Consider the following 27,649-nt stretch of genomic DNA (forward strand, 5'->3'; position numbering starts at 1 on the left):
CTTACCATGACAGCGCCTCTGCGCGAGGAAACTTGTTATTGACTTCTTGATCTCACACCCACGTCAAGAGCTGCTTAGACCTGACAGGTAAGAGGGGCTGATGGTAATCAAGTCTTGAGTCACACTGTCAAATTATACCAAGCCATTAAAATAAAATGAGCGTGACGAAGGAGCTAGGCACCTAGGCTGCGTGCCGAGTCGGGCTCGCGTAGTGCAGCATGACCGACAGGCTGCGAACTGCAAGAATGTCCGCTCGATTTCATTGTGGGGGGAGCGGGCAGGGGGCAGGTCGCACAAGGAAAGCAAACAGACTAAAAATACTTGGCCCACAAGACGTCTTGTGGAAATTTTATTATATAGAGTGTAAAATGAATTGTCAGTCAAATAAAAAGAACATTTAAAAAAAAAAAAAAAAAAACAACATGCATAACATTTTCCAATTGCCTTTTTTTAATAGTTAGACATTTCAAGCATTATAAGGAAAATAAGGAGAAAAATCCAGAAACTGTAACTTCGGTACATTTCAAACGGAATGTCCCTCGGGTCAATTAAAAATGCGAGAAAAATAGCTTCGATTCCGTTTTTCTTTCCTTTAAAAATACATGTTATCTGTACAAGTTGCACTACAGTAAACACTGAAAATCATATTATCCCTTTTATTAAATCAAAATTATTTAATTCATATGGTGGTTAATACTAGATTTATTTATCCATCTAGTTAATTTGACAAATATTAAGAAAATATTTAAAAGAAAAAAAGGAAGAAACATCTCGGAATTAAACAACAGTTACTACATTTTCACGCGGTTTAACGTTCCACAGTGTTTGTTAAAAGTTATATCGAATTTCTTTTTAATATTAAAAATAACAGTATTTATATTTCTGAGAGAAGAAAGGTTTTTTGTTTTGTTTTTAAAACAAGCTTGGAGGTCTTAGATACACAACTGCCACTGGTAATAGAGACACGGAAAAAAACGTTTGCTAAACACACGGACACATTTTTATATTACCCTTTAGCACTCTAGAAATTATACAAACCCTATAAAATGCCCCCTCCCAATCCCTGTTGGACAGCAATACAATTATCTGTCTCAATTCAGAATTCACATAATTAATTACAATACATAATAGTTCAGTTTTTTAAAAAATGCAATAAAACCAGACAGCCAAGATAACAAGAAATTAGAAGTAAAACATTTAATGAATTTACACATTTAAGAATATTTAAATACTGTTTAAAAATTTTTTAAAGAATTTGTTACATACCACCTAAGACTTCCAAGCCACTTTCTGTTGCAACAGAAAAAACTGTAAATAAAAAGACACGCAACAAAACGGAACAAAACAAACACACCGTGTTGAAATGTCACTGCTCTGAGGCACATTCTGGTGCCTGAATCTGCAGGTCTTGCTCCAAAAAGAATCCCAGAGCTTACACATTTGAAATAACAAACAAAAATAATGAAACAGAAATTACCAGCAATTTTTAGTAACTAATTTTCCCGATTTTTAGAAAAATCCTGTTAATCTAAATATAGTGTTTCACAGAAAACAAAGGTTCTTCATCAAAAGGTTTGCAAATCTAAAAACCTCTGTTACAAATACGTTTTTGCTCACAATGATTTCGGGGAGAAAAGAGCTGCAGGTGGCTGTCCTACTGCTCCTGTGGGAAGGAAGGGGACAGAAGTTAGTCTGTGAGGCCAGCTCTTGTGTCCTGTCTCAGCCTGGGGCTCTGAAGGCAGGGAGGTGACAGGTCACCCTTTCCCCTGTGGCTCCGGATCTGGCCCAGACACATGCTCTCCTGTACAGGAGGTCCTGGGGCAGCTAGTCAAGCAGGGGAGCCAGCACGAGATACCCTTTCCACCATTGCCCACCGGCCCTGACACCTGTCTCCACTGAGCCCAGGCACAGAGGGCCAATTTTGGCAGTGAGATGACCAGCAAGTTTGGGTCCGTGGGGACCTGGTCAGCAGCAGGTCACCTGAAAGGTGCATGGGGGGGCCTTTGGTCATGTTCCTACATTAATAAGAAATCCATTTTTGGCTTCTGACTGGATGGAGCCCTCCAGCTTTCCGTGCGGGATGAAGATCTGGTGCTCTGCCCTGCCCAGCCTTCAGAGGGTGTGGACTTGCCCTCTCCCTGCTGCCCCTCACTGCTGAGGGCCGGGGGGCGGGGGGGCGGGGGGAACAGTCTGGCCACACAACCTTCTTAAGAGCAGCAGCAGGTGTGTCTCCCACGGTCCCTACCATAGTGCCAAGCCCGCCCAGTACCACAGGCTTGCCACTCTCACTGACGGCTGGGGAAACTGAGGCCTAGCAAGACAAACTGGAGTGTCACTCAGCCTTGCACACTGAGGGCCGAGACATGAGAGAGAACCGGGCATTTCCTTACAGAGGCTGCACAGCCAATTCCTCTCCCACTCAGCCCAAACCTGCGAGGAGGGGGCCAGCGTGGTCCCCGCTGGCCTCTCAGCAGACAGCTGCCATGCTGGGTGGCACAGGGGCGAGGGCCATCCCTCCGCAGCCGCGTTCCTGCCCTGGGGTCAGGCACACACACAGGTTTGGCAGAAAGGGGGTCAGGAGTGGTCTGGGTAGGCCCTGCGGTGCTGGTGATGGACTACAGACCTGGCTGTGGGCCTGAGCTTGCCCTAACGTCTGCCCGTAGAAAGCCACCTGCTGTCTGTAATATTCCGCCCAGGCCATTGTGTAGTCCGGCGGGGAGCTGGCCTGAGGAGCAGCGCTGGCGGCGTGACCTGATGACAAAGGAGAGCACAGGGGTTATCGGGGGTGGGGACGTGTCTGAGGAGGTAAAGGACGCTGTCAGCTTAGAGGAATCCCTTCCCAAAGACGGGGGCAGCTGGAAAAAGAGCCAATGCGCTCTCCCTCTGGGCGCCGGTGAGTCTGGCGCTGGAGGGTCCTTGGGACGCTGTGCGGTTGGGCACTGCCCAGGGCCCTGCTGCAGAAAGGACCCTCAGCCACGTGCTACCTGTCCCTGCTCTGCCCCCACAAGATCGCACATCCGTCTTCTTAAAATCACCATTTCTGCCTCTGTCTGCCTGCCCCATGGGCTGCCAGGGCCAGAGAAAGAGAGAGAGACACAGACACACAGAGAGCGAGGTGGAGAAGGAGAGGAGGAGGGAGGGAGGAAGAAGGAAAGGAATTCAAGTGCCCCACTGGGGGCAGGGTGTACCTGTACAGAGCATCCAATCCCAGGAGGGCTGGGGAAGACTGGGCATCTGGCCTTCCAGCAGGTGCTCTGGGTGACGAGGACCTCCCTGACTGCCCCAACCCCCCAAGCTATCAATGGGGTGACAATCCAAACACCAGGGTAACCATTTCTTTGACACTCTTTGACCTGATTTTTGTCAACCAGCAGGTAACATACTCTGCAGTTAAGACACATGAGCACCTCCTCCAACCACACTCTGGCTCGGTACTTTTGGAATACAAAGGAATTAGGGCTAATTTTAAAGGATTCACTTGGGGGCTTTTTTTCGGTTGCTGTAACTAGATTTTTCTTCTCTTAACCGTTAAAGAGATGGGTTTAGTTTCTGGCACAACTAAAAAATGAGCTTACTTAAGAAAAGAAACAAGCACGTTGGCACCCACGCCAACTTTGGGCCGCCTTCTTGGAGTTTTACCCTCTTTCTCCTCCCTGCCCTGAAAGGATCAGAAAGAGCTGGGTGGAGGCAAGATGGTCAGGGACCAGGGCCCTGCTGCTCTGAGTCCTGGCCAAGCGGTTCCAAAGGGGATGGCTGAGGCCGGACAGCTGGCCCCGAGCTTGTCCTTAGGTTCTCTGGTGTCTAGAAGTGGGGGGGGGGGGGGGGGGGCGGCAGCAGACGGCTCCACCACGTCTTCTCTGACAGACACCCAGGGGACACAGGGAGACAAAGGCAGAGACTGAGAACGAAGTCACACAGGGAGAGCGCAGGGAGAACGAAGGTGACAGGGCACCACGACTGCGAGGCCTCCAGGTGCGGGGGCTCTGGGTCTAGGGTCTGCTTGTTCAGAGGGCCGTCTCACTCACTCTGTTTTTTGTAATAGTCTTCCCAGGCCTTGCTGTAGTCAGGCTGGCTGCTCGGCGGCTGGCTCTGCTGGCCTGTGCGGAGAACACAAAAGCAGTCAGGCCCCTGGTGCCGGCTCTGGGCCCCATGGCCTGTTAAGGCAGCAGCAGGCCGGGCGTGGGGAGACACGGGGATGCCCCAGAGGGCCTCCACCCAGGCCCACGAGGTGTGACTAAGGCCCCTGGGAGGAGGGAGTTGGGCAGGACTGCTGCCCCCCGCCAATAGCAGAGGGTCGGAAGAGCCTTGATCCTTCAGATGGAGATATGAGCTCAGGGCGCCCCGGGGCCAGAGTGACCTCATCTGAGGCTCCCCGAACTGAATCGGCCTTCGGATGGAACAAGGAATCCAAGTGGTGCTGACCACACTCTTCCCCTGACCCTTCCGTTCAGAGACTGACGGCTTTAACTCTGGACAAGCAGAAGCACAGGAAGCGTGAGGGGAAATGGCCTGGACATTGCTTGTGACGATGACAGAAGACGAGGTACACACAGCAGAGGGGCTGAGGGCCACAACATGCATCTGACCTCAATCTGGCCTCGTGCCTTTCTGGGGTAGGAGTGGACGGGGAGAGGAGGTGTGTGGGGCTGTTCCTGGCACCCCACCAGGGGCGCGTGCTCTGTGTGGCACTGGCAGGAAAGATCTGGGGAGCAAGTGACTGCAGCCTGCCTCTGCAGGGGTTAGAAGTCCTGACCAGGCAACAAGTAGGGACCTTTCCTTCTGTTGAGGTCAGGGCTGGCTCACGTGTCCACCTGCTCGGACCCCATTCAGCATTTGGTTTTCTGTTAGAATTGCAGGTGGTGGCTAGTGACCATAGTCACAGCAGAGTGTCTTTCCTGCTACTTTACTGCAGTCTGAGGAGGGGTGTGGGGTGAGGGGAGTCTGTGTGTGGGGCAGGGGGAAGAAGTGAGGTGGGGGACCAAAAGGCAAAGATACCCCCCACCCCCTCCTCCCAGTGCGGCAGGAAGCGGCTCAGGATGATGCGAGGAACAGAACAAGGTGGTTCTGGAGAAGGCCAGGAGAAGGGCAGCAAGAGCTCTTCCTGCAGACGCCAAGGGTTGGGCAAGCAAGAGGTTTCTTCCAAATGAGAGTTCACTAGAACCAATTCTCACCGCCTCCTATAGACAGACAAAGCTCAACACAACAAGATGAAGCAATGGGAACAGAGGCAAGAAACCAGGCACTGTTTTCTTTTACTCGACCCACGGGCCTCTGCCAACCCCTCTGGGGCCAGTGGGGGTTTGAGGTTGCCAGCAGGGCAGGGCCTCTGCAGAACCATGGCCCCAGGGTCTAGTCCCCTCAGGCAAGAGGATGTGTCCCCTACCAAATTCCCCCCAGCCTAGGGCTCTCTCTCAGTCTCTGTCTTGAGCAATGGGGCAAAATGTGAACTCAACCCAGGCCCCCTCTTGTTCTGAGGGCACTTTCCGATCAGAACAGAAGCAAAGAAAACAGGAACAGGCTCTAGGACAAAGTGAGTGCAGTGAAATGGGCCTGGCACACTCTAGGTGGTGTACAGGTGTTCGTGGTAAAATTCTTCATATTATTCTGTATGTCTGAGACATTTCATATTAAAAAAAAAAATTGGGGAGGAAAAGGAATAAAAAAAAGCTATACAATTTTAGGGCTCACAGGTACTTTGGAAATCAAACCTAAACCCTTCATTTCACAGACAACAGAACTGGAGTGCACAGGAAGGGGACATGCCATGTATAGCTTCGGCCTCGGGACTCCGACCCCACTGGGCTGCTTGTCTAGCTGTGACCTTGAGCAGCTACCCCCAGGCAGGGCTTCTGTGCAGAGACACTCTGCTCAGGGGGAAACAAGAGAAGCCCAGAACGAGGCACAGTACCCGGGGAGCTAAAAGCTGCATGCAGGGTCCTGCATCTGGCGGGCCGCAAGGATCACATGCAGATGCACTGAAGAATCCCTTCAAACACAAGCAGGCCACCGCTCCGGAGGGACAGAAAACCCAAAGGTAAGGTGTGTGTTTTGTTTTTGAAGGCTGTGAAGGTGGCTCTACCAGCAATAAAACTCCAGAATGGCTCCTGAAACTCATGTGGGGCCGGAGGGCAGGTTCAGGGTGTCACTGAGCAGAGCTAATTCTCCAGCTCTGTGCTTTCTGAAAGTTCAGGAGATAGAAGGAACATCCTTTCTAAGCCAGTGCTGGAGAGAAGCGGGGGTGGGGGGTGGGAGTGGGGGTGGGGGGGTGGGGGGGAGAGACATGGTCACCAGGAGGCCAGAGCTGGGGAGTGGGGAGGGCTCCCAGTAAGTGCGGGGGCCTAGGAGGGAAGTGAGGGGAGGAGCTGTGGACAGGGTCAGGTCCAAGCCTGTAGGCCTTCCTGACCCGTTTGTGGAAACAAGGCAGACACCAGCCCCTAGCTCTAAGAACAGAGGAATGGGAAAGAAAGGTCTGAGAGGAGGGCCAGGAGGGAGCCAGTTGCCATCCCTGCTCAGCTGGTGGCTTCCCCCTGCCCCGGGAGGCTCCTGGCATCTCTGGGGAGGGACATGCCGGGCCTACTGGCCAAGATGTGCGACTAGAGTGTTTCAGACACACCAGCCCCTTGGCCCTCCTGAGGGGGGGCGCGCGGTCCCATCTCCTCCGCGTCACTTACTTGGGACCTGCTGTGTGGGCTGCTGCCACGCCTGGTAGGTGCTGCCCCATCCCTGGGTCAGAAAGGCCGGAGGACCACTAGGAGGACAAGAGAGCCACTGGTTCCAGAGCAGGCCACATCCCCCTCTCCTCACCTGGGCCCACCTCCCACCAAGCCATCCGTGGTCTGGCTCTTTTCTGCTCCCTCCACCCCACTGTTCCGCCCCCTTCCCAGGAGGGCCGCAGGGATGAAGCAGAGATGGAGTGAGAAGTCACCTACCTCACAGGGGTGCTGTGGGGGTTTCCGTTCACTTTAGCAGCAATGCTCGGGAAGCAGCCTGAGCTCCTTGGGGGAAATGTGCTAAAAGAAAGTAAAGAACAAATGAACACAGTGGGCCGAGGACCAGGTGGGGAGAGCCGCTGAGGGATGCTGGTGCTGGCCCCAAGGCCCTCTGGCTTCTGGGAGGCTCTCACCCCCAGGACTGGTCAGTGGGTTGTGAACAGGCTTACAGGGGCTGGTGGAGAGAGGCAAAGGGAGGAATCTTGCTCAAACCCAGGACTCTAGGCTTTTGGCTGGCACTCCCTAGAAGCAGCTGGAAAGAGGACCTCCTGAGACAGGGTGAACTCTTCCCACTGAGACCAACCCAAGAGACTCACTTTTGATGAGGTGCAGCAGGTGGCTGGCTGAAGGGGCTCTGTCCAAAGGCTCCGGGTGCTCCGAGACTGGTCCCCTGTCAAGGGCACAGAGGGAGCTCTCACTTGCTGTCGGCTGCACCTCTGCCCTCTGCCCAGGCCCACCCCAAGGCAAAATACAGCTTTCGGGGAGACAGAGTCAAGTAAAATACAGATACCCTATGACACTCGCTAGCCTTGCTTCCCCACAGTGGACTTTATCTGCAGAAATGCCTTCTGCCCCATCGAGTGACCGATACCACCACACAGCCAACACGGCACCACCACAGTTGCCCTAGCGTGTCACCCTGGGGGTAGGGACCAACCTGCTTGACTCTCCCGTCAATTTAGGCTGGCCCATGGCTCTTTCTGCCATTCTACGTCCCCTTTGAGGTGAGCAGTGGCCAATCTGTCCTCCATCAACACTCCCTTTCTTTATCTGCTTTGAGGTGCCTGAAACTAAAGCCAGAGTCAATGAAAGCTGCCTGTAGGGCTGGCTGCCAGGGCCACGCCCGCGGGAGTCCGGGGGCAGTGCTGGGGGGGAAGGCTGCCGCCCGGCTGTTCATCTAAGCCTACAGGGGATACGGCTCTGGGCCTGAGCTGCTGAGCTGCGATGGCCTTGGTGAGTTCTGCCAGAGGGCCTGGCCCTGGCATCTCTGGGCCCCGACCTTCCCCCTTGGCAAAGTGGGAGGGGCCGCCCTCACGTGACACGAGGACTGAAAGGCACAGGAAGTACATGGTTCTGGGGGAAGAGCAGGTACCTTGGACATCCAAAAGAAAACCCAGCTATCATTAAGCCAGGCAGGGGAAGGACCTTGTACGTACGCCAACTTTCTCATCTATGAGATGTCTGGCCACCTCGATCTGTTGAGGAATGCCCCTGATGGTGAATATTCGCAGGTTGGGGTCAGTGTTGGGAGGGGGGTTCCGCTGGAGCTCCACGTGCGCTCCTGACTGCTGATTTATGCTTTTGATGTTGTCACCCCCTGCGGGCAGGCGGACACAAGACAAAGGATAAGTGGCAGTTGTGGCAGACCCAGCAGTCCGGCAGTACTCTGCTGTGAAGAGGAGGAAAGGTGTTATCTGTTCCCCAGCACCGGTCTGAGAGCGGAGAAGTTCCTTCTGGGATCAACTCTGAAACCCTCCGGACAAATGTTAGGGCTCTCTTGTTTGCAAAACCAGGCTTATGAGCTGAGCCAGTGTTTCTCTCCGAGCCAGGCCAAGGCCTGGAGCCCATGGGTAGGTGCATGATGGAACTGGGAACCTCAGAGGCTGGCTCGTGCTGCTCCTGCTGCAGCCAGGCCTTGGCCCTGGGAAGACACTCCATCCTTAGCCTTGTGGGCCTCGGCTCTGCCCTCTCCCTCCCTCCACTGGGCAAACAGACAGGGCCACTGGCTCCAACAATGCCCAGAGCCCACTCGGGCCTTCAATACCCCATCCTGTCACTTCTCCAGTCCCAGCCTCTTCCTTGGGCAGTGGCGGGGGTGGGGGAAGGGGAGGCAGGTCTAGACAGAGAGGCAGCTGAGGATACGTGTGTGTCTGTGTGTGTGTGTGTCTCTGTGTGTGTGTGTGTGTGTGTGTGTGTGTGAGAGAGAGAGAGAGAGAGAGAGAGAGGCCTGGGTGGAGTGGGGTAATGAAAATTTAGTTGGACCCTTTGAAAAACCTGTGAGAGTTCCAGTCTCTTAATGAGATTTGCGTAACAAAAGCTCCAGCAGTGTCACAATGGTTTGATTCTTCTTTTGAAATTTCACAGAATTTACAGACCGGTTCTGCTCAACTGGGGGTGGGGTGGGGTGTAGAGGGCAGAGTACAAGGAAAACCTGGGAGCCCAGAGTTTTGCGAATTTAGGAAAAGACAATCTGTAGACAATCTGGTGCAGGTGACCAGAGAGCCCCACCAAATGATCAAAAGGCAAAGACTAAAGGCCAGTCTCTGTGTCACTCCACCCCGCCCAGAGTCAAAACTAACCTCAAATGGTATTTGTCATTTTAGGGTAATGTGTCCATAGTCCTTCCAGCCTGCTGCTGGAGCACCTATCAAGCAGGTAGACAAGGAGGGGGTCCCAAGAGCAGGCCCTGCCTGTGTTGTGTCTTATCTCATCCTCGGTGGGATGCTATGGTGGGATGCTACGGGAACAGGAGGCAAGGATGGAGCGAGGGTCCTGCGGCCTCTTGAAGGCAGACACCACAGGAAGGAAGAAACTGGGAGGCTGCTGGCTTTCAGAGAAAGCTTTGTTCAAACTGGCTTGTGCCATGTGTCAGTTTAGTTGATGTTGGGTTTCAATTTAAGAGCAAATGAAAAACAACAATGCAACACACCAACGTGTTACGCACATGATTTTCTTAAAGTTCTGCTACGGTGGAAGAAAAGGTGTTTTCCAACTCGAGCAAACTACTGGCCAATGCAGAAAAGTCATAGGAAGCCTCCAGCGGCTTGCTGGCCTCGGCAGGAGTAAGCCCTTCCCAGCCCGGAAATACTGTCCTCTGCTCAGAGGTGGTAAATTTATCCTCTTTGCACCATGAAAAGCAGGCAGCTTTGCTACTGAGCAAAGTGTTTCTGGGGCTGAAGGAAGAGCAAGAAGAGCAAGTGGAAGCCTTCCTACCGCACACCCAGAGCTGGAAGGAATCCTCCAGCCTTCCCCAGGTGCCGCTGGTTCCGAGGCAAGAGCACAAAAGGCCGCGCTCGTGTCTGAGGCTGAGAGCCCCGCCGCCCAGACTAGCAGTCCTCTGGAGGGCACTTGGAGCAGCAGTTCCCCAGGCCCTCTCCCCTAAGCCCCGGGCAGCATGCTAATAAGGTGAAGAGGCACCACAAAACTTCGCGGGGCCGGAAGGAGTTAATTTAAGTTCATCTTCCTTCAAAATGAGGTCACCAGCTTGGCACATGGTGGCTGTCTACAGGCTCATTCAGCAGCCTGTCCATTCTTCCACCTGATGGGGGGCAGAAGCGACCCACCAGTGGCCCCCCGGCTGGATGTGAAATCGTAAAGCAATTAATCAAACCTGCTAAAAGCCTGGCTGACAAGAGCAGGGCTGGCCACACTATCTGTCACCACTGCTGTATTTATCATGGAAATCCAGCAGGGGCCCAGGGAGGCTCAGCGTCTGTCCAAGGACTGGAGCTGGGAGCTGGGGGGGGGCGGGGAATGGCCTGACTGCTGGTGGCTCCCTCTCCCATCTCCCTTACCCTCATCCACACACCTTCTCTCAGAAGATGCACCCCCATACCCAGGCCTCATGTATGTGTGTGTGCTTGCGTGTGTGTGTCCACACCCATGCAGCAGAGAGCAGCAGTAAAGAGAGACCCCGGCTGACAAAACTTTGGGCCTTTTGAGGCTGCTGTCAGAGCCCCAGGACACAGAGCAGTCACTTCCCTGTGGGAGTCACTCAGGGTGACTTTGTGGAGGACAAACTACAAGGGGTGGTTCTGGCCACATCCAGATTTAACGGACTACCAAGACTGGTCACAATACAGACAGCGAGGCTGCCCGTCTAGAGCCGACACACAGTCAGCGAGTCAACCCTCCTTGACAGCATGGTCCTCCAAAGGCAAAGACACCAAGCTCTGCTTCTCAACCCACAGGCACTGACTGGTCTCAATCTCACAGCAGCCAAGCTGATGGTCTGGGTAGTGGCTCTGACTTACCACTAGCATCTGGGCAGCTGACAGCACCCCCTAAACACTGATCAGCACATACACCCTGCCAGGAAATGAAAACAAACTCACGTTGCTCCTACCACCTCCAAAGATTAATACTCTTGAAGACAACACAGAGACCGGAGATAGACATTTCAAGAGAGCATACCTTAGACACTGGCCATGACAGGGCCAAATGCAGACTCTAGAAGGTGAATGAGGGGCAGGAGGGATCGCCCCCATGTGCTAGCATGGGACAGTATGCTAAGGCAGCTTTAGCTCTCCAACCAAGACCATTCCCAAATTGTGCTCTGTGGAATGTTAGCTTTTTCCCACAGGTCAGAGAGGTGGTGGCAGAAATTGGAGAAACTCGGGGCGGGGGGGGGGGGGGCGGTGTAGCCTGCATTGACTTCCTCCAACATGTACGAAGGCAAATACAAAAGCCAGAGGTGAACCTGTGTGTGCTGCCCAGGGTGAGGCTTCCCGAGAACCTCCAGGGAGGCCAGACTGCTGCAGCCCAGGAATTGCTTGCTCTTCCCCTTGCTCGCAGTGATGGATGGCTAGCGGCCACATCAGGCACTAACAAGGGTTTCTTACCTAATGTTCTCTACAAAGCCTTGAAACAACAAACCAGTCAATTTTTATTTCCCTCCACAGGGTGTCCGTTGTTCACAGTAAACGTGCTCAAAGGATAAAAACCACTCTTACACGTGTCAATAAAGCCCAAATACCCAAATCCAGTAAGCACAAAAAGTGACACATTTGTCACAGGGCAACCTTCACTTGAGGAATTATCTCAACTGTTCCTCTGAGCTCCCAGGAGGCAAATAAATCACTAATCAGTCGATTGACACACATCCAGAGGCCCCATCATCCTGGGCAGGGGACCTTTCTGACAACCTACGTGGCTTCACCAGGCAGTGGGGTCTTACTTTTGGTCTGTTTGTACATGATAACCGACAGCCCACTCTGTGCATGTTCATGAGAAGACCCTACCCAACAGGGTCTCTACGGAAGGCTGCTGATGTCACAGACCTGGCACCTGCAGTCAAGTGCAGCCAATAGACCCGACTTTATGTTCTGGAGGTACCATCTGGGCCCTCTCTGCTGTCGGGTAGGACAGATGGAGGGGAACCATGAAACTCCACCAGTGGCCCCTTACCTTTGCCTATGACGAGGCCACACTTATCTGCCGGCACCGTGTAGGTTATCTCCTGGACGCCACCAGGGGCTCCCACACTCCAGTCACCACGGCCACGTCCTCGTCCTCTGGCCACCGTGAGGCCTCCGAACCCATCTCTTTCCTAGGAAGGACGCAAAGCTCAAGTAAAGATTTCTGCCTCTGCCACCAGGACCACTTTTCAGCCCCAGGGAGGAGGTGAAGTGACAGGATATAATCAGTGCCACACACTAGAACCTGAGCACCTTGCCACATTTCAGTTTCTGAAGTGCTCTTTCAAAGCCAGAATTAACACAAATCACAGGAGCACTGAGGACATGTGCAGATGAACGTGTGTGGTTTCACAAACAGCCCCACTGTACTGAACTAAAACACGCAGTCAGGTATACACTGCTGGGCTGAAGCCCAGTGCCCTCTTGCCGAGTCTTAAATACTGGGCCCTACTGTCCAGGTATCAGGAGCTGTTTTCTCCGTTTTCATGGAGTCTGCCCTTTCCCGTGGCTAACACACGCTGGGCCCACCAGCCAGGCATTAGATGTGGGAGAGCTGCAGGCATTTCAAAGTGACGAGTATGCCTCCAACCCTCCCCTCCGTAGACATTGCTGTGGGTGGTCAGAGCACCTCACAATCCAACTAGCAAACAGGATAAAAGCCTTTTACAGATAGCCGGGTTGTGCCATTCTCCCAAAAAAGGAGGGAACAAATCAGGTGTGTGGGCCTGTGGTGTGGGGTGGAGGAGCCTCCGACATTCTCATGCCGGGCCCCCAGAACAGGGCACATCCATGGTCATCACCTAACAGAAGAAGGTTCTTTTCATTCAGGGGCAGCCAATCTCATTGGAGGTCTCTGTTCTCTGAGTAACTATGGAGCTGCAGCATTTAAATTCTTTTTTGTGGGCAGCCCGGGTGGCTCAGTGGTTTAGCGCCGCCTTCAACCCAGGGCCTGATCCTGGAGACCTGGGATCGAGTCACACATCGGGCTCCCTGCATGGAGCCTGCTTCTCCCTCTGCCTGTGTCTCTGCCTCTCTCTCTCTCCTCTGTGTCTCTCATGAATAAACAAAAATCTTAAAAAAAAATTCTTTTTTATATGTTGAGGGCAAATCTGGCCAAAGCTGAGAGCCCCTTCGTGGAAGGGAGAAGCCAAACAGATGTTCAACATAGTGGACAAATGTTTGGCAGAACCTACCTGTGCTGATTAAGAGTAAACTGAGCGTTTACAGAATTAAAACCAGCAGAAAACAGAGACGACTAGAGTGTTTTCCTTGCACTCGGCTTTTATGAGAGACAAATGATGAGTAAACAAAGCAATTTTAGGGATTTATGTTAAAACGTATGTACACATGGGTACGTGCACACATAGCCGACTTCCTGGCCTTCCCCAGAGTCTCAGAGATGAGGCTGTCTCCCCACTGCCCTGAATCTCTGTAGCTCTGGGTCTGTAGACTCTTCCTGTTACCAAGGACACTGGTCTCTTCTGAACTTGTCTGATCCTAAGAATTGCTGCAACTCTAGCAGAAGCTCAAGCCTCCTCTCTGGGGTATGCTGATTCTGGAGTCTGTGGTGGGGGCTATAAGCCTGTAACTTCAACATGGCCACTCCAAGACCTGGGGGATTGTGTGGGCTGTACTACCTGGTGCATACGAATCATCTGTGGTCGAGAGCTCAGCCCAGGGAGGCTTAGAGGCTTGTCCCACAGGCTTGTCTGGCTAACAGCAGAGCTCGGGCTACAGTTTCCAATCTGTGCTTCTCTTCAGCTCCAGGTGTTTTTTTTGTTTTGTTTTGTTTTTTAATATTTATTTACTTATTTATGATAGACACAGAGAGAGAGAGAGAGAGACAGAGGCGGAGAACAGGAGGAGGGAGAAGCAGGCTCCATGTCAGGAGCCCGACGTGGGACTCAATCCCAGGACTCCAGGATCGCGCCCTGGGCCAAAGGCAGGCGCTAAACCACCGAGCCACCCAGGGATCCCCCTCCAGGTGTTTTTAAACTTGCCCTCAGTTTGGCACACCTGGGAGACATGCCAACCTAGCGTCAGTCACAGTGGTTCCCAGAGCACTTCACAATGGGAGGCGGGGGGGTGGGGATGGGGGGAGGTGGGGGGGGTGGGCAGGTGGAGATGCTAACAGCATCACACAAGCTTGCTCGCATCCTGAGAGAGAAGTGCAGGGAATCCAGTGTGTGAAGACAGCTTTAAGACTCTGGAGGATCCAGAAGTGTTTTCTGAAGCTAAGATTAGAGTTTATTTTTTTCTTTTTTAAAGATTTTATTTATTTATTTATTCATGAGAGAGAGAGAGAGAGAGAGGCAGAGACACAGGCAGAGGGAGAAGTAGGCTTCATGCAGAGAGCCCGATGTGGGACCTGAACCCAGGTCTCCAGGATCACACCCTGGGCTGAAGGCAGTGCTAAACCGCTGAGCTACCTGGGCTGCCCAAGCATTTATTATTTTTTTTAAAGAGACTCCATGCTTAGCGTGAGCCCAATGTGGGGCTTGAACTCATGACCCTGAGATCAAGACCTGAGCTGAGATTGAGTCAGATGCTTAACCAACTGAGCCACCCAGGCGCCCTGGAGTTTACTTAATATATTTCCATGCAAAGTATACCCAATGGCTTGAAATGTGACCTGCACTGTACTTCTCCAAATAGTTTACACAGTCAGGAACTTACTGTGTCAAGAAAACCTAGATAACAAAGAGCAAAGTATCTAGGATATCTGGTATAACAAAGAGCAAGAAGCTAGTAACAAAATACATGAAGGGAGGAAAAGCACAGATGTAGAAAAGCTGCCAGCCATGTACCTGGAGGCAGGCAACTGGCAAGAGCACTGAGCTCCAGAAATGTGATCCAAGAGGGCGTGACTTCTCTTTGGTGCTGCCCCAAGACCCTGTGTGGCACTTTCTGCTTTTGCAGGTGATGTGTCTGAACTCCAGAAAGCTGGACTCACCTGGGCTGTAAGAATAAGCTCGTTGATGACATGTGCTGCATGCTGACACCGATCTGGGGGTCCCATGACTTGTGCAGCTCTCTCTGGACTAATACCATCATCTGTAGAACAAAATGAGAGACAGGGTTAGGAAAAGCCTGACTTTAGTTGGAAACAAAGGTCAGTCTGATTTGCAATCAATATTCCTACCAGATGCATAATCATCTTTTTGGATGGTTTATATCAACACTCGCTTCTTATGTAATTACAGGCATTTTAAAAAGATATTGTTACAGAAACACAAGACAATAAGGCAAAAGAAAGCAGAGCTGGTAATATATGGTATAGGGTGTCAAAATTAACCCATCACAATGTTTTCCCATCTTCAGAGAAATGAGGAAAATTAAGGCAATGTAAGTAATTTTGCTCATGAAGACAAATCTACAAAATTTAAAGAACTGTCCTTTATTCTAAGATGTTAGTCTTTTTCTTAAATGGTTTTATCTTTAAATAATGAAGTCAAAATAACAGATTCTTTTTTGTCTCTCCTTGACAAAATTAAAAGCTGGAAATGCTATGAGGGCCCAGAGGAGAAAGCTAGATTGATAATTTGGTAATAGTATGGGGGGGAGGAGTGGGTAGGAAAGAGGGAGGGAGGGAACACACATGAGCTAATTATAGAGTCCCTGTCTTGTTAAGTACTTTATAATTCTTCATAGCACTAAGGATTTTTGAGAATCATCAAAACCAACCTGGCTTGAACTGAATCCTCACCCCGGCATCATTCTGAATCTTTTTGATCATTTCCCCATTTCTTCCTATTACAATCCCAACAGCAAACCTTGGCACAGACACCTGAGCACAGGGAAACAAAATCTATCAGAGCTGTCTGCAAATCTGTTATTTCTTAAAGGATACATTAAAAAAAAAAAAAAAGACCCAAAGAACAAACAACTTGATTTTGATTGCAGTGCCTTCCTAGAAATGATATGATACAGCATATTTTTCCCCTCTTAGGAAAAATATCGTGATTGATGATTACATTCTTGCCTATTAAGTTAGCTAATGCATCTGAGACTTCATCACATTAGTTATAAAAATTAAGAATAAACCTTATAGATAAAAGTTTAAAGATGGCAAACTTATCTTCCCAATTCTATGAAATAAGCATAAATATATCATGTACACTGGTCCTTGAAAATGTCCCCCCTTCATTCTTTTATTGTGATAAAATATAAGAACACATAACCTTTATCATTTTAACCATTACGTAGTATACAGTTCAGTGGCATTAAATATACACACAACGTTGTGTAACCATCAACAGTCTCTGTACTTCCAAAACCTTTTCATCACCCCCCAAAACTATGTATCCATTAAACAGTCTCCTTCCATCAGTGCTGGTCACCTCTGCTCTACATTCTACCCCTGGGAACTTGCCCATTCTGGGCGCCTCACATGAATGGACTCACACAGTATTTGTCTCTCTGTATCTGGCTTACTTTACTAAGCATAATGTTTGCAAGCTCTATCCACGGTGCAGCGTATCTCAAAACTTCATTGTAAAGGAATGCTTTTTGGGGAGCCTGGGTGGCTCAGTCAAATAAGCACCTGACTCTTGGTTTTGGCTCAGGTCATGGTCTCAGGGTTGTGAGTTCAAGCCCTGCATTGGGGTCTGCACTCAGCAGTGAGCCTGCTTGAGATGCTCTCTCTCTGCCCCTCCCTGCCCCTGCACTCTCCTTTTGTCCCTCTCTCTCATAAATCTTTAAAAACATTTCAAAAAATAAAGGAAAGCTTTTCATTCCATTCCACCTCATCAATAAGTAGGCCTTCCAGGTCTGACACCATCACAACACAGAGCACTGAGAAAATCTGGCCTCTAGTCTTCACCTGGGCAGCAAGAAAGTGCTGAGGCAAAACCTCACAACCAGGAAGATGGCCCCGTTCCTTGAAATGCATGCAGCTGGCTCCCCTCCCTATGGCTGACTCTTTCGGTCCTTCCTCACACCCACCCAGGCTTCGAAGAGATCAAAGCTCACTCACTCACTCAAGGTTAAAGAGCTAACCAAAGTGTGGCCTACAATCAAAAAGTGCAGCCCGTTTGCCTGGAAACTAACCTGTAGGACAAGCATACCTCTATGCTGCCTCCTCCCACGCGGGCACTGAAGTCACCTCGGACACCTCGGAAGTCAGCTTGATCTTTCTCTCGAATGATCTCTAATACCATTTCTCTCGCTTGCTGCATAAACACAGAGGAAAGACATTATGGAAAACAAAATCCTAAGAAAAGACATGACACCAGGTGAAATTTCAAGATCAGACCCCATTAAGTCAGGCTTAAAGACTCAGAAGGTGCTCAGCTGTGGGAGAGCTTACTTCTTGTATCACAACATGGGACAGGAGGAGGCTGCTAGGGTGGGTCACATAGACCAATCTTAGGTGACGTGTTCTTCACATAGCCCAAGACATCCACACAGACAAGGGCCTGCCTTCCTTTAAGCCACAGTTGGATCAGCACATTTGTGCTAGGTCAGAGATTGATTACTATGGCCCTGAGGCATTTTGGCACACTGTTTCTTTCTGAGAGCTCTGTAGGCAAGTTCCACGTAAAAGACATTACAAGGCAACCCATCGCAGAGGAGCTCCAGGGAGGTGAGGGAAAAGGCCAGCCTAGGGGGCCTGAATCTATCCTCCAACACCCAGAGATCAAATATCCCAATTACCACCTGGCAAGACTACCTCCCAGGCCTGATGCTCTTGGAGGCACACTCAGTGTCCTCTGCCCCCCCAATGCACTTTAAGTCAGTCCATCTTGCCCATACCAGTCCCAGCCTCAAGGAACCTGCACTGGACATCAGCCATACATAACAACTCAAGTCTGGGAACCCAGATTGCATCCTGGTTCTGGAAAAACCAGCCAAATAAAAACAAACAAGCAGGAATTAAAGTCTTCAGACATTTGGAGAAACTGCGAGCATGGGACTATAAGATCATGTTATGAGACTTGCTATCATTTTCCTAGGCCTGATTATAGAAACCAGTTCTTGGGAGATACATGCTGCAGGATCTGCGGGCAGACGGTCATGATATCTGTCACTTACTCACAAATGGTAAAGCAGAAATAAGTAAATAAATAAAACACACAAACACACGAGTGTGGCAAAATGACAGGTAGGAAGAGGCTACACAAGTACATGTTCACTGTTCATCTTTTCAACTTGTCTGTATGTCTAAAGATTTTTATAATAAAAAGTTGGGGAGAGAAAAACACACAACCATTTATCCTAAACACAGGAAATGGCTTTTCCCAAATAAAAAATGTAGAATACATGCACTTTTAAAATTAAAACAAAAAAACTAAAAATATTTTGTTGTGATTTTCCTGCAAATGCGTGGAATGTCAAGAAAATAAGCTCTTTCATAAAAGAACAGAAAGTTCCACCAGAGAAGGCAAGCAGGGAGCCAATGTGCACACATTTAGAAAGGTGAGATGCGGGATCCCTGGGTGGCTCCGCGGTTTGGCGCCTCCCTTCAACCCAGGGCGTGATCCTGGAGACCTGGGATTGAGTCCCACATGGGGCTCCCTGCATGGAGCCTGCTTCTCTCTCTGCCTGTATCTCTGCTTCTCTCATAAATAAATTTAAAAAAATCTTTTGAAAGAAAAAAAAAAAAAAAAAGGAAGGTGAGATGCTTTGGAGGGGCAAGGCACCTGGGGGACCCTGGCCTGCTGGAGGGGAGTGAGGTGCTGCACCACTGCCTGGAGTCCAAGGCCTGAGGCCGTCTGAATCACTGGCCCTCAATTCTGCTTTAAAATCATGATTCTTAACCATGATGTGAGACTTGATCCTGGGACCCCAGGATCATGCCTGGAGCCAAAAGCAGATGCTTAACTGCTGAGCCACCCAGGTGTCCCTAAAACCAGGATTTTTACCTATGTACCTGGACTGGAAGAACTCCTGATAACAGCAAATTGAGTTATGCTGAACAAGAACATTAAAAACTGGGGGAAATTATACTGTATGTTGGCAAACTGAATTAAAAAAAAAAATTAGGGGATCCCTGGGTGGCTCAGCAGTTTAGTGCCTGCCTTTGGCTCGGGGCGCGATCCTGGAGTCCCAGGATCGAATCCTGCATCGGGCTCCCGGCATGGAGCCTGCTTCTCCCTCTGCCTGTGTCTCTGCCTCTCTCTCCCTCTCTGTCTATCATGAATGAATAAATAAAATCTTTTTAAAAAATTTAAAAAAAAATTAAAAAATTAAAAAAAAAATTAGGGCAGCCCAGGTGGCTCAGCGGTTTAGCACTGCCATTGGCCCAGGGTGTGATTCTGGAGACCTGGGATCGAGTCCCATGTCAGGATCCCCGGGGGGAGCCTGCTTCTCCCTCTGCCTGTGTCTCTGCCTCTCTTTCTCTCTCTCTCTCTCTGTGTTTTTCATGAACAAATAAAATCTTAAAAAAAAAATTAAAATTAAAAAAATACTTTAAAAAAAAGGAATTGGGGGAATCAGGGGTGCCTAGGCTCAGTTAGCGAAGTGTCTGCCTTTGGCTCAGGTCATGATCTCAGGGTTCTGGGATTGACCCCCACATTAAGCTCCTTGCTCAGTGGGGAGTCTGCTTCTCCCTCTGCTCTGCTCATGCTCTCTTTTAATAAATAAATATTAAAAAAGAAAGAATTGGGGGAAATAAATAGGAGAAGGGGATTAAGAGGTATAAACTTGCATTTATAAAAGTAGTAAGTCCCGGAGTTGAGAAGTACAGCACAGGGGACATGATCACTAATACTTTAATAACTGCACAGTGATGGATGATAAGCACACTATGGTGAGCCAAGTCGTGATGGATATAATTTTGCAATGTGCTGAATCATCCTGTTGTACCCCGAGACTGCCATATCATGTTAATTACAATAAACATACATATATACCTACATAAACACACGCACAAATACATATATGTGCAAATAAAGTATCGTCGTGGGAGGGGAAGAATGGGGGAAATATTTTGCAGGAGACTGGTAACCTCCACTGGCTCAAAGCCCCAGAACTCCTGTGGAGAAACAGCTGTTGCTGACAGCCTAGCTCACCAAGGTATGCCACCCTGGAAGTCCTCTAAATGCAGCAAAGGCACAGTATGCTGCAGTGGGCAGGAAAAGAACATTCGTATTTCAAGAGAACAGACACATTCCCACACCCGCAGCCCACTCACATTCCTGCTGGCAGTGAGAGTCAGAGGGTGGAACTGCCCCAGATGGTCTAAACCTAAGCCCTTTACTGCTTTCAAATGGGCTATACTCTGTGGCTGGGAGCTCAGGGCACAGGGCGCTTGCTAGGAGGGCACACATATACGGGTGGGGTGCTCATCTCCCACCTAAGCGGGAAGTCTTGCAAAATAGAACCAAGAGAGAACAAGCAAGTAAGAGCCAGAGAGACCCAGCAGCCGAGGTATCCAAAGGCTAACAGATGGAAAACTGCATCTTATCAGTGCAACAAAATCATCTTCATTTATGGGAATGTTCCATATGTGCACTGTCCATGACCAGAGCTGCCATCCTCATGTGGCTCTTAGGCTCTCAAAATATGGCCAGTGTAAACAAGAAACTCCATTCTCATTTAATTTGAATTAATTTAAATGGCTCTGAAGGAGACAGGCCGACCTCATATCCTATCATCACGCTTAGTTTGGACAACAGTTCACCTTAAATAAAACAACACCCAGTTTGATAACTTTTCTTTCTTTCTTTCTTTCTTTCTTTTCTTTTCTTTCTTTCTTTCCTTCCTTCCTCCCTCCCTCCCTCTCTTTCTATCATCTATCTATCTATCTATCTATCTATCTATCTATCTATCTATCTATGATAAGCACACAGTGAGAGAGAGAGAGAGAGGCAGAGACACAGGCAGAGGGAGAAGCAGGCTCCATGCACCGGGAGCCCAATGTGGGACTCGATCCCGGGTCTCCAAGATCGCGCCCTGGGCCAAAGGCAGGCGCTAAACTGCTGCGCCACCCAGATATCCCCAGATAACTTCTTGAATAACATACAAGCTCAACACATTCCTCCCAAGTGATAGCCCCACACCCAGGACCTGCCCCATTCGCGACTTCTTTCCTACCTGTACTTTGAACGGGTCTCCAGTGATGCGGAGAGGCTTGTCTGCTCCCGTAGGCAATGGGCCATCCTGGATCATGACCATTTTCACACCTGTCCGCTCCTGTGGGGGAAGCACACCAGCAGTACAGCCCTCACCGCCATGAACGAGAACGCAGCATGGTGCAAGAAGCATGGGGCTGGGCCCCATCCCCCATCAGGCACGTCCCACCTACCACAAGGTACCGCCCTTTGAGAACACCAGTGTACCGTTCATGCTAGACAGCTGCCAAGTGTGATATGGAAAACCATTTCCCCAAATCCTCCTCTTCTCCTGGTCCCCAGAATATCTCAATCCAATGAACTGCTTTTATGACATATCAGGGACTAACATCATCTAGTTACGGCCCATGCACAGCTCTGAGAAGGAAAGGCTCCTGCTGCCCTATTTCACTGATGGGGCAGGCCCTGAGAGCAAGCTGCCCAAGGTCTCAGAGCTGGGGCATGGGGGAGCAAAAGGTGGATTCTGGCTTCCAGGACCCTAGAGCCCACATTAGAGTGCCCGCCAGGCCAAGTGCTGGTGCGTGAGAGCGCACACTAGGCAGCCCATGACCCCTGACTTGCAACTTCAAAAGCCCAGAAGTTTGGAAATAAGTTTGCTCATAACTCATTTGGCAGCAAAACTAATCCAAACTCATGGAAGCATATCTGTACCCCTTCTCTCACTGACTATGACTGTCACGATGTTTTGGCTAGGCCAACAGGCATCAGATTACAGGATGTGCCCTGGAACTTCTTGGGGGTGTTCTTTTTTTATCTTTTTTTTTTTTTTTTTAGATTTATTTATTCATAGAGACAGAGAGAGAGAGAGAGAGAGAGAGAGAGAGAGAGAGAGGCAGAGACATAGGCAGAGGGAGAAGCAGGCCCCATGCAGGGAGCCCAACATGGGACTCGATCCCGGGACTCTGGGGTCACACCCTGGACTGAAGGCGGAGCTAAACTGCTGAGCCACATGGGCTGCCCTTCTGGGGGTGTTCAATTCTGACACATTTCTGGCTTCCCGTGTCTCACATGAGGGGTTCTGGAATAGGAGCAGCTAGTGTTCATGGAGCATTTACTCAGTAACAGGCTCTGTTCTAAGGATCTTAAGTAAATATAAAATCACGAGTATTATTTCAGCTGCATTACAAGAGTGAGGTGGGCATTTCCCCACCTTTACAGACAAGGACTCTTGAGCCCTGGAGAAATATACAAACATATTTAAGGTCAGGCAGCTAGGGAGAGGGTGTGTGGCTGGCTAAAAGCTCCAGCTCTGGATGCAGTTCTTTCATCCAAGATGTTGTTGTCTGATGGTAAAAACAAGCCTAACAGAGTGTGACCACCCCAGTGGGCAGTACCACTTGGCATCATACCTGGACTCAGGCCTGGCCACAGTAACTGTTCATAAAGTATCTGTTGAATGGAGGATCTGTGCACTGACGTGAGCAGAGGGTGGCAGGGGAGCTCTGCACCGAGAGGTGTATAGCCAGTCTAGCAATGGGGAGTTTGGGTTATGACTAGCCCTAACCCCCAGTCCCAGAAGCCCTCCTGGAGCATCACTCTGATAAGGGCTCACATACCTGCAGCTGCTTGATCGTCTCCCCTCCTTTGCCGATGACCAAACCCACTTTAGACGCAGGGATAAGAATTTCCTGGATTGTGCTATTGCCGTCTATGTCGTTGTGAAAGCCAGGTCCATTCCGACAGCGGTCCACAATCTGCCCCAGGAGCCGTTTGGCTTGTCTTTGGGAGGGAAAGAATCACAAGAGAAAGAGCATTACATGAATGTGCTAGGTGCCTGGAGAAGGAAGGACAACAGCATCGGGGGAAGACCATGAAGGAGTCAAGGCAGCCCTCCATCCAGCTCCAGCTCCTCCCCTACAACCCGGGAGGTCTCTGCCATCCGCCACGCTACCGGGCTGGAATTTAAAAGTGACACGCACCACACACCAACATTCCAACAGAGCCCTCTCCGGCCTGCCCTTTGCTCATGACGGTGTCTCACATTTCCATCACAAACACGTTTCGTCTCCTATCAGAAACTTCAGCTGCTAAGGTGGCAGAGACCGCCTTTGATCCCTCCTCTGCACCTCTCTCTGGTCCCCAGTCCAACGTAACGCTTCACACAGAGGAGATACTCAAGAGACACTGGTTAAATATGGGCAGGAGAGAGCAACGAGAGAGATAGGAAGAAAGAAAGCGAGGGTTAGTAGTCACCATCTGAATTCCCAGATTCCAAGTTTCTTCCCCCAGCCAATCTGCTCTACAACTTCTGAGATGACCTTCCAGCTCAGGCTATGGCTGATCGCCAGTGGTCTGAAGGGGTGAGAAGAAGAGGCAGCACAGCCCCAGTGCAGTCACAGGGCCACAGACGTCTGCTTTGTGCCTGTCCACTTGGATTCTCAGGCCCCTGCTTTCTCCTGTGATGCTGTCTGGTGCCAGTGGACCCGAGGAAGGGGAGGGAAACGGCAGTGTTGACACAGCATGGCCTGACCAGCCGAGGCTGCCTGTTGGGGTGATCACCTTTTCAGCACCAGAAGCTCCCGTGGCTGGTTTTTCTGTGTTTTTATTTTTTTATTTTTTGGCGGGATTTATTCTTTATTTTTTTATTATTATTTTTTTTTAGTATTTATTCTTTAAATCACCATGTGCAATCTATTTTTTGGTTCCTCCGAGAGGGTAGCATTCAGCTACTATACAGGCTGGCTGTACAGTATACTCGAAGAAAATGAAACGGTTTCCTCCTAAAGTTACAATCCTGTTGCCCCGACTGCCTGGGTAGAAGAGGAAGCAGGAATGGTTAGAAGAGTAGAGGAAAGAAAAGAAAGGGAGGAAACAGATGTTGCCTTTTGTAGTCTTGAGCCTCTCTGTATACAGAATTGGCCTGGCCGGTCTTCTCAGCGACACCAGCAGCTTAATATTTTGCTTGTGTACTAAATTAACCTGTGTTGGAAGAAAAATGCCTTGACTCCAGCAAAATCCTCCCGCTTGCCCTATAATGCACACCTACCAGCGATATTTATTCTGGTTCACTGCTTGCAATGTTACGGCAGAACAAGAGAATTTAAACTCATCTGGACTCTCGGAGAAACGGAAACAGTAAAACATCCCTATCTATTGAGCCAGGAATAATCTTAGCTACCCTGTTCCCAAATGCAACACTACTCGGTAGGTTGAAAGAGGAGAGTGAGCAGACACTAAGTTAGTACATCCCTGTTCCCCAGGAGGCTCGTGGACTGATGAGGCCTGCATCTGACACAAGCCTCTAAGCACAGGGGCCCCAGAGCGGGAAAGCAAATGCTAGTTGTAAAGTGCTTGCCAGGGCACCCAGAGTCAAAACATACTCTGACCAGTCCAGACAGCCCTCTAAGAGGAGTGATGAGTCAATTCATTTGGTTCTCAAATAGCAGTAAGGCAGTGGGATCAGTCTCAGGCAAAAGACCTGGTACCAGGATTCTCAATGGTTCACCAAGTGACAGGCTCACAAATACAGACCTGCTCAGGTAAAGGAGATATTACAAAGGAAGAAATAAGCTGCTTAGAGCACTTAGGTGGGGTGAACGCACACTCTTTAAGACCCTGGTGTATGGAGTGGATGTTATAACAGCTACCAGAAATTCTGTAGGGTTTGAGAAAAAGGAGATACCTTATGTGTTTTAAGTAACAGAAAACTCCCCTGGTGTGGCAACCTCCCAGATCCTTCTCCACAGAAGCATGTGCTTTCATGGCCAAGTTGCAGCACAGATCCGCAGTGTTCGGTAACAGTTTTGCCCTTCCATGTCTCCCCATTTGGGGAGGGAGGAAGAAGAGTGAAAGGAAAAAGTAAATAAAATAAACTTACTCAATACTTTCTGGGGTTCCGGTAAGTACACAGGGCCTCTCTGGAATCCCAGAACTCTCTATAAGAAGAATCAAGAAGATGAGGTGTGTTGGTGGGCATCAGGCAACCGTGTACCTGTGCCTCTGTGTACAGATTGTCTCTCTGGGCTGGTTCCTACACCGGCCCCACAGAAGCCCAAGCCCCAGAAAAAGACAGTTTGCTTCCACTTGTGGAGGGAACAGTCAGCTGGTAGCTCCACCCTAGATTCTCAAAGTAGAAACAGATTCTGCAGGGGAGGTGGGCAGGATGCAGCGGAGCTTTCCCAGCGGGTCCTAATTAGCAATCTCAGCTTCATTTCTCTGACCCATTTGTGTGCTAAAAAGTGCCTGAGTCGTGTCACCCGCTCTTCCTCAGTTTCTCCACCTGCAGAGTAGGTTAAGATCACCTGTTTGCACACCAGTGAACAATTTAACGGCAGATGCACGTCAGGGCTATTACCAGCTATGGCACGAATCTCCCAAGAGAGCAGTGACATCTATGTGGAACTACTTCCGGACCATTTGGCAAGAGAGGAGAAGCTTGCTTTCCAACACCACACGACGCTTACTTTGTTCCTAAAAAAAGTGCCCTTTGAAATTCTTAACTCAAAAAAGAAAGAAAAAAAAGAACTAAGAGCAGTTACTGCCTTCGAGACACTGTGACGTGTATCTTTTAAACAGACAAACGCTTCTCTAGTTAACAGTCTTCCACACCCGCTTTTCCACTATGGAAAGAGACCAAACTCAAATCAGTTGTCAGAACTATTAATAATATGAGAATACTTCTTTTCCTTAAACTGTTTCTCTCCATAACCCATGGTCAAATGGACCCAGCTGGGAAAGGTCCTGAACTGTGTTTCACGTGCACTCATTTAGCCAGACCCCAGCTGGCCTCTTTCCACAATGGGAGGGGATGGTCTAATCCAGGGGAGCCAGTGAACCGTCCCCAGGAGTGACCCCAAAGCCACAGCACTCCTTCAGGCCCCCCTGTCTGACATAACATTCTGGTGCAAAAATCAGAGGTCCTAGAGCAGCAGGTGTCTAGCACGGGCTACACGGAGCTGTAGAACTGTGGAAGGCCTCAAGAGGCCAGACGGGCAGCCTCGTCTCTGGGCCTGCTTTTGCCCTAGTTTTTCTGGTTCTCATCTGGGAGTCCAGTTCTAAAAATGCAAGGAAAACAGCAATCGCATATACTTACCCAAGCTCTTAGACTTCTAAGCAACAAGCAAAGGTAATAAATCTGGAAAACTTGGCAAAATACTGATTTCTACCAAACTGAGATCTATGAAAAAGGAAGCCTTACCTGAAGCAATCTGAATTTTGCAACCAGATTCTGCTTGAATCCGTGAAATCTGCTCACCTCCCCTGCCGATAACTGAAACAAATTGAACAAGGTCAGAACGTGCCTCTGTTCCATATTTAACCATGCATGAATGACTTAATTAATTCAGCAAACATTTACACTTGGCTTGCGGCACTGCAAATCAGGATGGCCTCCGTGAGCCACGGAAATCATATGTGAAACATGGCAGATAGGTTACAAGGTACTGCAGCTGAAGGGAGGAGAGAGGTTGGGGGCAGAGGGACACAGGTCTCTCTCAGCCTAGTGAGAGACCTGCAGTCCTTTGGGACTCTGGGGGATACAGGGTGCAAAGCATTCTACCATTGTGACGGTCACACTGACAGATTAATGAAGGTAAAGTAGATAATGTGTATACTTACTAAATCCAACCATTTTATCAGGCACTTTGAATTCTTCTGTTATTACTGCCCTAAAAACAAAGAACATTTTGGAAAAACATATAAAGAATTTCACAGCCACTTCAGGTTCCCCAAATTCCCCACACTGGCAATACTGAAAGAGAGAGGGACTTTAAAATGAATCATGCTAGTTTGGCCAGCAAGTAGGAAAAGTCTGATTGTGCCCTCAAGAAAGAGCATCATCCGGGATCCCTGGAGCAGTTTAGTGTCTGCCTTTGGCCCAGGGTGTGGTCCTGGAGTCCCGGGATCGAGTCCCACACTGGACTCCCTGCATGGAGCCTGCTTCTTCTTCTTCCTGTGTCTCTGCCTCTCTCTCTCTGTGTCTCTCATGAATAAATAAATAAAATCTTTAAAAAAAAAAAAAAGAGCATCATCTAATGGACCCTTTGGTTAATCACTTCTCGAGAAGATCCACACCTCCTCTTCTGATTTTTCATTAAACCATCAATTCTACTAACAACTACCTTTTCTTCTCGATATCACTTAACGCTTAAAAGACTCTTTGGGACTTGAGAAGTTAGTTTAGACTTTTCCTCCGGTCTCCTTGCTAGATACAGATATCCAACTTCTCTTCAACATCCCTTGTTTCCCAATCTTTTTATTGCTTTCTGGCCTCTTTCTAATTTATCTATTGTTTTGGATGAGATGCTCCAAATGGAACTAGTATCCAGCAGAGGCCTAATCAGTGTTGACCAGGACAGAATAATTATCTCGCTGACTCTGCAAGGTACTTCTGTTAAGTGCTATCCCGTTCACTACGTGTTGGGATTTTTTTTTTTTTTTAAACAACTACTGTACTGGTTCTTTCAAACAAACCTTCAAATTTGCCATATAGTGTATTGTGGACAATATC

At 49.4% G+C, this 27,649-nt stretch overlaps 1 protein-coding gene across 7 annotated transcripts in view; it reads right to left on the minus strand.

Annotated features, from left to right (window-relative positions):
* Window positions 1–318: 318 nt before the first annotated feature.
* FUBP3 (far upstream element binding protein 3) overlaps window positions 319–27,649 on the minus strand; it is a 53,692-nt gene continuing 26,361 nt past the window's right edge. For 3 of the 7 annotated variants that reach the window (XM_026009525.2, XM_072748353.1, XM_026009526.2), the window contains 16 exons: window positions 26,758–26,807; window positions 26,339–26,410; window positions 25,019–25,076; window positions 22,758–22,920; window positions 21,164–21,262; window positions 17,194–17,298; window positions 15,812–15,914; window positions 15,081–15,181; window positions 12,117–12,258; window positions 8,147–8,307; window positions 7,307–7,380; window positions 6,930–7,010; window positions 6,672–6,748; window positions 4,026–4,097; window positions 2,624–2,751; window positions 319–1,663 (listed from right to left, as the gene is read on the minus strand). In XM_026009525.2, coding sequence (XP_025865310.1) covers window positions 1,655–1,663; window positions 2,624–2,751; window positions 4,026–4,097; window positions 6,672–6,748; window positions 6,930–7,010; window positions 7,307–7,380; window positions 8,147–8,307; window positions 12,117–12,258; window positions 15,081–15,181; window positions 15,812–15,914; window positions 17,194–17,298; window positions 21,164–21,262; window positions 22,758–22,920; window positions 25,019–25,076; window positions 26,339–26,410; window positions 26,758–26,807 — 1,495 coding nt within the window. In that variant the 3' untranslated portion in view covers window positions 319–1,654. The remainder of the gene's footprint in view (window positions 1,664–2,623; window positions 2,752–4,025; window positions 4,098–6,671; window positions 6,749–6,929; window positions 7,011–7,306; window positions 7,381–8,146; window positions 8,308–12,116; window positions 12,259–15,080; window positions 15,182–15,811; window positions 15,915–17,193; window positions 17,299–21,163; window positions 21,263–22,757; window positions 22,921–25,018; window positions 25,077–26,338; window positions 26,411–26,757; window positions 26,808–27,649) is intronic. The other 4 variants (XM_026009527.2, XM_072748355.1, XM_072748356.1 and 1 more) reach the window with 2 other exon arrangements.

Source organism: Vulpes vulpes, chromosome 2 (genome assembly GCF_048418805.1).
Source record: "Vulpes vulpes isolate BD-2025 chromosome 2, VulVul3, whole genome shotgun sequence".
NCBI classification, from domain to species: Eukaryota; Metazoa; Chordata; class Mammalia; order Carnivora; family Canidae; genus Vulpes; species Vulpes vulpes.